Raw genomic sequence first — 12,979 nt, 5'->3', positions numbered from 1 at the left:
CTGACAAAGTTAGGTCCATTAATTTCAATGGGTTTATTCTAGTAAAACCCAGAATTTCTACATATAATGCATGTGCTCTACCAGAGTGCTGATTCCTTCTGTATCTTGCTGTCGTTTGTGGAAACCATAGCAAAATAGGTCATCAACAATTATTTACATGATGGGCTTGCCATTGCTTTATATATGAATCAGTTCCATGTTTGGTTTTGCCTACCCCACTATACCCTTAAACATATTGGGGATTCTTTGACAATTTCCTCATATCTATATGTACGTTTTTCTTTTGTCCCTGTTTTCAGGTCTCCAACCTCTATCTCTATGACAGTGTGCTTATGTTGGCCAACGCCTTCCACAGAAAGCTGGAGGACAGGAAGTGGCACAGCATGGCAAGCCTGAACTGCATGAGGAAATCAACCAAGCCTTGGAACGGAGGCCGCTCCATGCTGGAAACGATTAAGAAGGTAAGAATAGGAAAATGGAAACCCAGTGGGCAGACTGAGCAGGCAAGCTTCCTTACCAAAGAATTCATGTTGCTTTGGCATAACAGGATCAGGAGGAAAACGGAGGGTGAGCTGGGGAACACACTGGCCACAATTCAGGGAGAATAGAATAGAAATACTTTATTGTCACTGTACCACTTGCTTACAGTGAGATTAAACAAGCCCCCCTCCCCCCCCAATCTCTCAGTCCTTGTTACACTGTCGTACGACCACCAAACCTGAACGTCAGCTGTAATGTTGCTGTCTTCAATTCAGCAGCCTCACGGCCTACAGGTAGAAACTGTTCTTTAACTTGTTGGTGTGGCTTTTCATGCTTCTGTATCTCCTGCTCAAGAGCAGGAGATTAAAAAAGTGCTGGCCAGGGTGTGAGTCATCCCTGAGAATGTTTCTCGCTCTTCTGAGGCAACGGTCAAGGCAGATGAAGGGAAGAATTTGCAAGAGGTTTTGTGAATGCCGACATAGACCTATCTGGGCTTTGTATCGCCTCTGCCCTGCCCCACCCACCAGTCCCCTTCTTTCCCAATATAAAATGAAACAACAAAACAAAAGCCTTGTGGAAGGAGGAGGAAATAACAAGTGGTGAAGGCCCTTACGTGGCATGAGGAGGACCTGTGCCCCATGATGCCTGGCAGAAAATGTCACATTGTGTAGCGTTGGCTGCTGCCATAAGCCTCCTCATTGATTGCAAATGACCTTGGAGTGTCATCTGCTGCTGGGGATAATGGGATTTAGCAGCCAGGTGTCTCGTTTCATGATTGGAGCCCTCTACCCCCTTCTACTTAGCTGAGGTAAGTGATTTTTCTTTGGAGAAGGGGAAACTGGGAGGACAAGTGTAGGTTAAGATGCCCAATTGGAGGCAGCCTACTGTGCCCTGCTTGAATTTAGCATCCTAGCTTTGAATAGTCATGCCATTCTTACTTGCAACTCTAGGCATGAAGAATGAGAACTGTGGTTTTGTGTTCTAGCTTGTGGTCAGTCCCCAACATTATCCAGACATGCCAAGTATGGCTTATATCTCCACAAGGCCCCAGCAGAATTCTGTTTTAGATCCAAATAAAATATTTTTTGCTCTTTTGGCAGTTCTAGTGTGTGTTAAATCTCCCACAGGTGCTTATGAGTATTAAATGGTCTTTGCCAACATTCTCTAGTTTCTTTACAGAATGGGTTCCTTTTAAAAAAGGATTATTATTTTTCATTGATGTAGATTAAGATCATACAATGTACAATTTACATAAAAATCTATTTATTTTAGAAAATGGGTTCTATTTTTAGAAAATGGGTTCTTGTGTTTGTAGACTATTATGAGCATTTGTGGTGCTTCTGATACATGATGCTACTTTCAGTTTCATTAGACTACTTTTGTGATCTATATAATAAATGTCCTAAAACTGATGACCTTGTTTCCTTAGGGTCACATCACTGGTCTCACAGGTGTTATGGAGTTCAGAGAAGATGGTGCCAACCCCTATGTCCAGTTTGAAATCCTTGGAACCAGCTACAGTGAAACATTCGGGAAAGATGTGCGGAGGGTAACAATGTTTTCTCTTTTTTCTGCTTTTCTGTTACATTCTAATTCCCTAGGGATAATGCTACCATTTTAGAACAACTGGTGGAACTGATCTTGCTCACAGCACTAAAGTCGTTAGCTGTGGAAATAATATTTTCTAATTTCTCACACACCTAAGCCTTGAAAGATAACAATTTTAGGCTGTCAGGATGGAGTCCAGAAAATTGTTCTCAAATGTGCTATATTCCTTAAAATATTCCAACACTGAGACAGTGAGCATAATTGTGAAAATGTTAAGCTCTACTTGTAGGTATTTCCAGGTGAATTATAGTATAATTGGTATAACTAAGACCTGTCCTACTTGGGAAACAAAATGTGATATTTTATTTCTAGTCCCTGTAAAATCTTTCAATGCAGAGACAGGGTGTTATACTGAAAGAAAGATATGACTATGTAGAAGAGGGAAAAAAAATATTTTATTTCTGTTCCCCAAGGCAGCTTACATTTTCTTAAAAATCAAATACAATTAGAGTGGGGCTCTTGCATTTCAGCTGTTTAACATTAGCCTGTGTTACCTTTTTAAAAAAGAACCACCTTGACCAGGGCAAAAATTTATTTGAAACACAGCAATTTGGGATGTTTCAGGGAGAAATCACGGGTAGGCAAAAATTTCACACTCTCAAGACCTCTCTTCTACCCTGTAAAACTGTCTGTTCCCAAGGGTCCTCTGCAACAGAGATGCAACCATCTATCATTGCATATATCCACAGTGTAACATGTAGGTTGGGGTCTTAGAAGGAAATGCATAAGTAGGTGAAGCCTGATAGAGATTCAAGCAATAGAATGATTTGTCAATCTGCTTGGAACCTGAGTGTAACTTTCTCATTGTGTATGTAGCTGTCTGACTTGTCGCATTTTAGTTTTGAGAAATCCATACAGAATTAGGCTCCTGCTGTTGGGGGGAAATCAGTGCCTTCTGGGATCTGGAGCTACTGAAATGAAAAGCTGCTATGTGAAAGCAAAATGAATTAATCAATAATTAGTGGGAAAGGTGTGAGAGGATGGAGTCTGTGGTTTAGTTGTCGTGTGACGAAAGTATATCTCAAGAAAGGCCGTGCCAGAAAACCAAAGACTCAGCAGTTAATTGAACTTGTGCTGATGGGTTTTTGAATGAGGACATTGTGAGAAGGAGGAGTTGGGAGACTGATGGAAAGCGAGGAGAGGAAGATAAATTAAGGTCCTGAATTCAAGTAAAGTTTAAGGGTGAATTGAGGCAAAGCCAATTGCCTTTTTTTCACTGAAAATTTTCATGGTTCTCTTTATTTTCACTGTGATTGTTGTTCCCACCCCTTTATTCTCCAAAGTGCCTATATCTCCATCTGCTCTTCCACCCACCCCCAGTAAAGGAAAATAAAATGGCTATGTGCTGTGTTGGTGTTGACCTTTAAAGCCCTAAATGGCCTCGGCCCAGTATACCTGAAGGAGTTTCTCCACCCCCATCATTCTGCCCGGACACTGAGGTCCAGCGCCGAGGGCCTTCTGGCGGTTCCCTCACTGAGAGAAGCTAAGCTACAGGGAACCAGGCAGAGGGCCTTCTCGGTAGTGGCGCCCACCCTGTGGAACGCCCTCCCATTAGAGGTCAAAGAGATAAACAACGATCAGACTTTTAGAAGACATCTTTAGGCAGCCCTGTTCAGGGAAGTTTTTAATGTGTGACATTTTAATGTATTTTTAATATTTGTTGGAAGCTGCCCAGAGTGGCTGGGGAAACCCAGCTGGATGGGCGGGGTACAAATAATAAATTACTATTACTATTCAGGTGCGACTCAAATTAGGCTGGACACAGTCCTCTTGTGGGTTCCAACCAACCAGTTGAGACCAATGCTTTATAATACGTCTTGGTTAGGTTCTAAATTCAGCAGGTAAGCTGAAAATCATGTATAGTCAAAATAATATTCAAATGTCCCCAAAGTGCACTCTTGAACTTTGGGCTCAAGGAAGTCTTCCAGCTCACTCACTCTTCCTCATCTGGCTGGGGGCACTGCTACATGCCGACAGTGCCCCCCCCCCCTCAGTCCCTGTGCCTTCTTGGGGCCAGTGAGCAGGAACTGCATGGATCGATGAAGGGAGAGAAGGGCTTTCCTGCCTTCTCCTCTGGCTGGTGGAGCTCTGGTACATGTTGGCTACTAGCTAGCTGTCATGGGGCAAGGAGAACTGTTATGTACTGAGTTGAATAGGATCCAAAATGCAGCAGTCTGATTGGTCCTAGAACAATAGGATCCAGAATGCAGCAGTCTGATTGGTCCACAGGAGCCACCCAATCCAGCTCCAGGTGGAAGGGAATCTGCAACCTGATTGGCTTACAGGAGAATCCCGGAATTAGTCAATTACTTGGGGCCCATTGCGTAAATAATGTATATAAAGCAGACATTATGGGGGAACTTCCATTCCTTCTCACCACTATGAGCTGAATAAAGAGCATGAAATCCACTCTCTACTCTGAGTATAGTTCAAGAACCTTGGGTTCTCCTTCTCCATTCTTTGCTGCCTCTCCACAGGCAAGGGACCAGCAGAAAGGACCTTCCAAAAGGGGGAAGAATCCAGGAAAGGATTAAAAAAAAAAAAGTAGGAGGAAGAAGGTAGGCAGATAGAGGCAACGTCAAGCAGGTCCCGTTGAGGCAGAATGAAGAGGCTGGAATGGATCCTTCAACTGGCAAATGAGATCAGAGGGCAGGGCAACTGGTTCCACCGCCCTGACTGCCAGGCCTAGGGGGCACTGCAGGGTGTCACAACTATGATGTAGTGAATTCAGCAGAATGGAAGGCAAGAGGTGGGGGGGGGCACCAAATTTTGGTCTCACACAGGGTGCCATTGAAATCTGTAAACCAAAGTCCACCCCAATGGGATCCTATAAGAGGGAAGGAGGAACATGGGAAGCAAAAGGGTTCCTTGACACTTTTGTGGGAGCTGCAGCTAAATGCGTATAGTTGAATTTACATAAATTAAATGTGTGTATAATGCAGCTCCGTTGTACACATTTCTACTAGTTTCATTTCACAACATTGTGCTTTCTTTTCATTTTTAAAGCAAGCCTTATCAGTTGTTTCTCAAGGTATTCAGAACGGAGGCAAAACTGCCATCTCACACACATGCCGTATTTTACAAGAAACATTCTGTTTCCAGTGATAACATTTATCATTGGATATTCATTTGTGTCATTTCAAACACTTTTTTTTTTTTAAAAAAGCTTCATTTTCTTTAAATATCATCTGTTTCTTAGAATCAGCCTTACTGTTTCCCTTAGCACTTTCCCAAGCAGATTGCAGAAATCACTTCTGGTAGTGTTTGTGATTTTGCTTGGTTGGGGTTGAAGTCTTGCTTTTTGATGCTTTTCATTCCTGTTACTATTTTAAACAAAATCTTGGTGAAGCAGCTGGTTTTAAAAACAAGACATAATGTTTGGGCCATATACCATGTAAAACTGGATATACCGTATTTTTCGCTCTATAAGGCGCACCAGACCACAAGACGCACCTAGTTTTTGGAGGAGGAAAACAAGAAAAAAAAAATCTGAATCTCAGAAGCCAGAACAGCAAGAGGGATCACTGCGCAGTGAAAGCAGCAATCCCTCTTGCTGTTCTGGCTTCTGGGATAGCTGTGCAGCCTGCATTCACTCCATAAGATGCACACACATTTCCCCTTACTTTTTAGGAGGGAAAAAGTGAGTCTTATAGAGCAAAAAATACAGCAATTCTTTTCAGAAATTTGAAGATAATACAATAGAGCCATTATTATCGCTGTATTTGCCTGGATATTTTTTTTAAGGCCTACTGTGACCTCTGATCAAATAGGTTATATAGTGCTTTAAAAACATCAAGTTCCTACTTACTCAGAAAGAAATGCATGAATCTGCCAATTTCAGTTTCTCTCCCCCCCCCAATCTTAAATTCAGTTCTCCAAATTTCCAGCAGAGTTTGTGCAATTCACCAGCATGTCCTCTAGCATACACATTTTTGTATACAATTTTGCCTAATACACACATTTCTGCAAAGCAATCTCCCCATATCTAATGCATTTCCGCATGTTTTTTTCACTCATGTTTACACCCTCAACGCACATCTTACTACATAGCATTTCCATTGTTATACCGGAGAGCTGCGTTGAAAAATTCATAAAGCAACAAATTTTAAAGGTTGACCATGTTTCAGTCTGCATATTTTTTCCAGAATAATGTTTTGTATTTTTGTACTTCTGAGCAATGCTAGCTCTATCATACTAGTTTGATTGCTGGGGATGAAGTCATTTTAAGTGTGGTGAAGCTGGTATGATTGAGGCCTTGTTATCTGATATTTGCTACTTGAAGCCCTTTTTACTGGTCTTGACGGGGATTGAATCTGGGACATTTTCTGCATATCAAGCATGTGCTTTGTCACTGACCTATGGGCCCAGTGGCTTCAATATCCCTCTGCATTTTCCAGTTGTGTTTAACTAGGAGCTTGTAGTTCAAGATAAGGTGATGATATAGCAGTCTCTCTCCCTCCCCCCCCCCCCATGCATGCTTTAGTGGTGACAGTACATGTTAGGTATTTTGGTTCTGATTTGCATCTGTATTTTGTTGGTACCCAAATTATATTAATCATGACCATGTGGTGTGAGGTTCCAAAAGGCCATATTCCATGCTCAGTTATGAGTCAGTATAAGAAGGGAGTTATTATGAGAGGGCCACTTTCTGGAGATGATTGAGACAAGGGGTTAAACTTCCAACCATCTTCCCAAAGTGCTGCCAGGAAGTCCCATTACACAATCACCACTTCTTCCAAGCATACCTTGTGCCTGCCAGCTGAGGGAGACACTGATACTGTTTAAAGTGTTAGATTTGACGCTGAGGTCTAGTTATCACCACCTAGTCTTCGTATATACAAGCAGATCTCTTTTGTTATTGAATTCTTTGGAGATATGATCCTCCCACGGCAATGCTAACAAGATTAGCTTATTTCAATAATTAAGTGCTTCCTTTTACTACTGTGTGAACTGTGACACTCCCTAGATAGTTGAAAATCTACTGAGATCGTAAATGAAAATCATGATATACCAGAAGGGGGATGGTGGTATGAAATGGGAGGAAACTTATTAACAGAAAGTGTTTCCCAATTTGGCTATGTGATTGCAAAATAAACTCTACAATTTTTTAGAAAATGCTCATAAAAGTTCTGCAATAATAAAGTGGTGAATAGTTATGGGCAAGCCTTCATTTTCAGTATAAAACTCAGTTGCAGGCCTCAAAGCTCCTTCCCAAGGTGTGTAATCCTAGGGTAACATTTTTCAAGATGCTACACAGGGGATCTTGTATTAGAATTTCCCATGGGTTTTGTTTAACTAATTAGAAGGCCAACTGGGAAAGAAGCACTAAGGTGTTTAATTCTTTCCTCCTGTGTCCTTTCCCAAATCTGCAATCCTCTTCCAAAGCTGATATTAGCTTAGGAAGCGGGTGGGGTCGGGTGCGGGAATGTAACTGGCAGCTCATAGAGCTATTTAGTTTCAGGAAAAGGGAGTGGGAGCAATATGTTAAGATTGTCTTCCATAAACACAGTTTTAACAGAGAGTCCGTAAATGACTGTGGAGGCCAGTTCTGGATCCACACGTCCTTCCACAGTGGGGACATAGGTTTCCGGGCAGGAGTTGATCACTGTGAGGGTTTGCCAAATGTGCCTTCCTCTTAGCTCGTTTCTCCCTTTCATCCTGAGTTTGAGCATCTTCAAAGTCCATGACACCTTTGGAAAAGGCTGTTCTCCAATTGGAGCGGTCGCAGGCCAGTGTTTCCCAGTTGCTGGTGTTGCTGGTGTAGTATACATTCTTTTTAGATTTGCCTTGAGAGAATCTTTAAACCTCTTTTGTTGACCACCAGCATTACGCTTTCCATTTTAAAGTTCAGAATAAAGTAGTTGCCTTGGAAGTCGATAATCAGGCATCCGCACAACATGACCAGTCCAACGAAGTTGATGTTGAAGAATCATTGCTTTGACACTGATGATCTTTGCTTCTTCCAGTACACTGGTATTAGTTTGCCTGTCTTCCCAAGTGATGTGTAAAAATTTTCGGAGACACAATTGATAGAATCTTTCAAGGAGTTGGAGATGGTGTTTATGTTAAACACTATCTCCCAGTGTGCCATTTCCCCATTGTTCAACTCCCACTAGAGCTGCTAAGTGGCCAAACAAAAGCCGTAGAAGAGGCTATTCAAGGATGTACTGCATAATGCCTCCTTTTTAGGTTCTTGGTGAAACTCAGTTAAAGTTATATGGGGGAGGGGAAGCTTCATAGGAGTGAAGGGCTTGAGAACTGAAGTCAAACTGGAGTTTCACAGCATTTGTGTGATGATTTATGTAGTGGGATATAATATTTATTGGGGTGTCCTGAACAGTTCGTGCTTAACCATTTTGTAACTGATTTAGGACTAATTTAGGACTGATTTAGGACTGAACTAGAAGTGACACTAATAGCCACTGGTGGGAGCTTCTCTTACAAACTGCAATGTGAAGAGCTGGAGGCAACATGCCATGGTGGTGCAGGGAACAAGCCCTCGCATTCACAGCAGCCTCTTAAAGGATGACTGGTGGGAGCCGGGGAGTGAGATAGGAGGAGACACCAAAAACACAGAGAAGAAAAGTGGGTAAACTTTGGTGACAAATACTGGGCCTTTGGAACAGGGATGAACAGCAAGGAAGGGAGAACGTCTACCACCAACAAAGCCAATGGAGCTGAGTACTGAATGAGAATGAAATAAAAGGGAGACAGAGAAAGCTGGCAGTGATAGAGACCAGGCAGGGAGAGAAATAGATGGGAGGGAGAGGGTTGAGGTTACAGCCTCAATGGCGAGGCAGAGATACCAAAGAAAAATTACAAGGACAGCATATTACAAAAAGGAACCTGTGGTGGGAAGAGTCATTTCCTCCCTGGGGAGTTGAGAACTCACTGGGCAGAACCCAGGGGTAAATAACCATGCTGGGACTCTGAAGGGAACCCTACAGGCTGTTATTGGGAACGAGAAATCTGCCAGGCACTTTCAGAGAGGCAATTTCTGACAACCCTGTGGCAGGGATGGGAAGAATTCAGCTTCACATCCCATGATTGTGAGGCTCCCCAGGCTGCTATTTACATAACAAAAAATGTGCATGTTGATCACACTCACACAATGTGTGCAACCAGGTAAAAAATGTGTAGATTAGTGAGGAACAGATTGGAAGTACCCTCAACACAGTGTGTACATGCCTTTTCCACTTCAGGGACAAGTTCAAAAACAAGCAGGCCTTCTCGTTTGCTGGTTGTGGGAGGCACAGAAAAGCTGGTTGTGGAAGGCACAGAAAAATAGCTCTCATATATCTACCCTTCAGAAAATAGAAAGACTTCCTGCCTGGCTGAAGCATAGAGATAGAAACAAGGCTGAGCAACCCAGGGTTCAAACTGAAATAATGTAAATCTGACGTGCATATTGTGAAGCCCGCAGTTAACCACACTTAAGAAAACTACATCTCTTCCAGACCAGGCCATTCTGTCAATCAGAGCATCGGCAGAAAGAGAATCACCAGATTGCCTAGGAAATTGGGTGACTTCCCTCTCCTGCAGCCATCACAATGCTGTGTGATTCTCTCACTCACTTCCAGCCAGTACAGTGGTACCTCAGGTTAAGAACTTAATTTGTTCTGGAGGTCCGTTCTTTTCTTTTTTAAAAAAATAATTTTTATTAACAGACCAATCAAATCAAATCACGTTAATTCCAAATTACAAAGCCAAATTTTAAATTTTTGTTGGGGGTACCCATATTTCAAGTTCCAAAAGGGATCCAATCATCTTGTTACTGCTGCTTTGATGTCCACAAATCTGTCCAAATGATGTTCACAATTCTATCCAATCCTTCCTTGTTGTTTTCCACATCTCTTCTTGTTGTTTTCATATATTTTTCCTTTTTCTTTGTGACCTCTGATAGTCTCCACAAGCGAGTTGAAACCAATTGTAGTCCTGTGTGGGTTTTTCCATTCATCCAAGGGTCTCTGGAGGTCCGTTCTTAACCTGAAACTGTTCTTAATCTGAGGTACCACTTTAGCTAATGGGGCCTCCCGCTGCCGCTGCCCCGCCACTGTGCGATTTCTGTTCTCATCCTGAAGCAAAGTTCTTAACCCGAAGTACTATTTCTGGGTTAGTGGAGTCTGTAACCTGAAGCGTCTATAACCTGAAGCGTCTGCACCCCAAGGTACCACTGTACTGTATTATGAGTTGCAACATAGCATAGGCTAGAAAAGAAGCACTTTCTTCCTTTGGCTCAATGGGTAGATTCCGCCCACCTTCGAAGCCCCTTCCAAGTATTAACAAATGAGGCTGCAAAGGAAGGTGTGGAGCTTTGGCTCAATCCTACTTTTCAAGGTGTTGAAGGTGAATCTACATCCCCTCCAGTGCATTTAAAAGGCTATGTCTGTCTTCACCATAAGTCATATAATATGCACTTCTGAATCAAGACCCAGTGTTGCGGTATTGGCGGAGCACTGATTTGACTTCTCAGAAGAGACACCTTCAAAAATCTTCTATTTCTATGTAAAGTTCTGCTGTCAGTGGAGTTCTGTTCCCAATGCACTATTAAGGAGTTACCAAACTCCTTCCCTCCCCAGTTCTTGTAACCAGTAGTCTGACACCTGATCCATTCATTTAATTTTATAATTATTTTTCCACTCGCTATTATAATTGTTGGTATCCGACTTTGGGAGCTGACACTTTTTTTCTCGTAAATGTTTTTGATTTCAGCAGCTCTGCTACAGGTTGGAATCTGAGTCAGAATTTCCCCCTTTTTTTAGTACAGCAAGTCAGGTTTCTGATGTACTTAATGGCATTTTACCTCAAAACGCCACATGATTATAGGATTCATCACTCTTTTAAGATCAGCGTGCTTTTCACATGCATCCTTCTGACAGTTACTTTAAATTATTAGCATCAAAACTAATGAAACCTGAAGCTGATGTTACAGAGAACTTTATGTGCATTGGCGGGATATATCCTGTCCTAGTTTAATCTTCTTTCTGTATAATTTGGTGGTGTGTTTTGCTTTGGGGAAAGGGAGTTTATGACACACATTAAGATGCCAATGTGAATGTAGTTCTTGACAGATTGATATATCTGGGTCTATATTTCTAGAAAGACAGAGGAGCTACTGCTAATAATGTGTCTTAGAAATGTAACAGAAAAATAAAGTTATAAATATGTATAAACAGAGATACACAATTTTGCACAATACCAGCTACTGTTTTGGAGCATTTGGAATTATTGTTAGAACTATAAACCAGTTAATCATCTTCCTTCTATAAATATGTTTGAAGACTGTTTTTATTGAATCTGTATAATCCTAGGCAAAGTTCAAATAAAAAGATATACTTTAATGTCAAATGCAGTCAGAAACAATATTCAATAATCTGATGATTAATTAATATAAAATTGCTCTCAGTTAAATGGGTGTGTCACTAAAACATACAAGCAATAACAAAATAACCTTCATCAATATGTCAAAATTTAATAAACAAGTTTTGTTTATTAACTGTTTATTAAACAGTTTGGAAGGAAAGGACAGCTTTAATACTTCCTATTTTGTATAGACCAATCTCAAAATAGCATTAAAAAAATAAACAAATGTGCCTTTCAATCTCAGCCCCAGCCAACTAAAGCTTAATTGATTTTTCTACTGATTAAAATGAGTAAAGGTTTTAATAATAACCATGGGAACTTGTGAAAGTACCAAATAAATTGGTAAGGACAGAAAACATAGGCTGCCTATCTGTAATGTATGATTATTGCTGATTATTCCTATCTGTTAGAGGCTTAATTATGGCTACAGGTGAAGCCATATTTTTTGTTTGTTTCTGTGCAGTGCAGTATTACACGTGTAAATTGGTTTGCAGATTGAGCACATGTACAACTGTCCACATGTTTTCTTACTTCAACTCACATGTACGAGTTGTGTAAAATGTTGTTCAGGAATTAATAGTATGCTATCACAAATGTACTTCTCTGATAAATGTAGGTATTTTCAATGCTGCTTTCTAATAAGGTTGCTTATCTAATTGTGTTTTGAAAATATTGACATGTAAAATAATGTAGGTTCTTGCCATAGTGCTTGATCAGATTCTGACTCACAAACCGTACTTCTCATGCAGATGATTCATATGTGCTCTTAATACTCAACAATTTTAACATGCAAAAGTGCTCCCACCCCCCGCTTTTGTCCTGAGAATGTCAACTACCATCATTGCCATGAAGTGTACACATATTAACAGACTTGGAAGAGTAGTTGGAGAGACGCTGAACTCTTTAGTGATGCAGTAATGGGCCTTGCGCCATATATGTGTTTCCCTAGTTAAATTTCCTAACCAGGCACCTGCTGTTCACATACATATATTTTCTCAGTAAGGAAGTCCATTTAAGTGCTTTGCCAGGTAAATGAAAGATCCATTTTCAGTAACGTTGAAAGAGAAAAACAACAGGTATTAGCAATAGCGTGTATATTTGTGGGTGGTGGGAAGAGAAAAAAATGAGGATGAAAAGATAATTTGATGGGACTCGCTTGCAGGTTGGGGTAGCTGTCCTATCAGATTGTTTGAACTTTAAAGCAATTTGCAAAATATGTGATCTTTCCAGAGATTGTCTCTTATGCGAACCCTACTGAAATGAAGAGGAGCTGTGACAGTCAGTATCTGTATGCTTCAGCATGATTCTTGTTCTGGTCAATCAGAGGTGCTATGTCATTGCTTCAGCATCATGTGGCTTTAAGCACAATGTCTATTGCATCCATCAGAATTCTGAAACATTTCATTTCAAAGTAGATTCATCTTTAACATGGCTGTGAAGAAAAGCTTAGTATAGTCATTTCAATGTATGCTAATGAGACTGGAAAGGGCCTAGAGCCCGAATTTTTCAGTTGATTAGAGTGTGATGC

At 41.1% G+C, this 12,979-nt stretch overlaps 1 protein-coding gene across 6 annotated transcripts in view; it reads left to right on the top strand.

The window, feature by feature from the left end:
* GRID1 (glutamate ionotropic receptor delta type subunit 1) overlaps positions 1 to 12,979 on the top strand; it is a 707,273-nt gene that overhangs the window by 585,432 nt on the left and 108,862 nt on the right. For 5 of the 6 annotated variants that reach the window (XM_081004878.1, XM_081004877.1, XM_081004875.1 and 2 more), the window contains exons 7-8: positions 300 to 461; positions 1,910 to 2,029. In XM_081004878.1, the coding sequence (XP_080861004.1) occupies positions 300 to 461; positions 1,910 to 2,029 (282 nt within the window). The remainder of the gene's footprint in view (positions 1 to 299; positions 462 to 1,909; positions 2,030 to 12,979) is intronic. The other variant, XM_081004876.1, reaches the window with a different exon arrangement.

Source organism: Podarcis pityusensis, assembly GCF_964106645.2.
Source record: "Podarcis pityusensis genome assembly, chromosome: 5".
Lineage (NCBI taxonomy): Eukaryota > Metazoa > Chordata > Lepidosauria > Squamata > Lacertidae > Podarcis > Podarcis pityusensis.
Note: the sequence above shows the minus strand (reverse complement) of the source record. Positions and strands in the feature narration are given on the sequence as shown.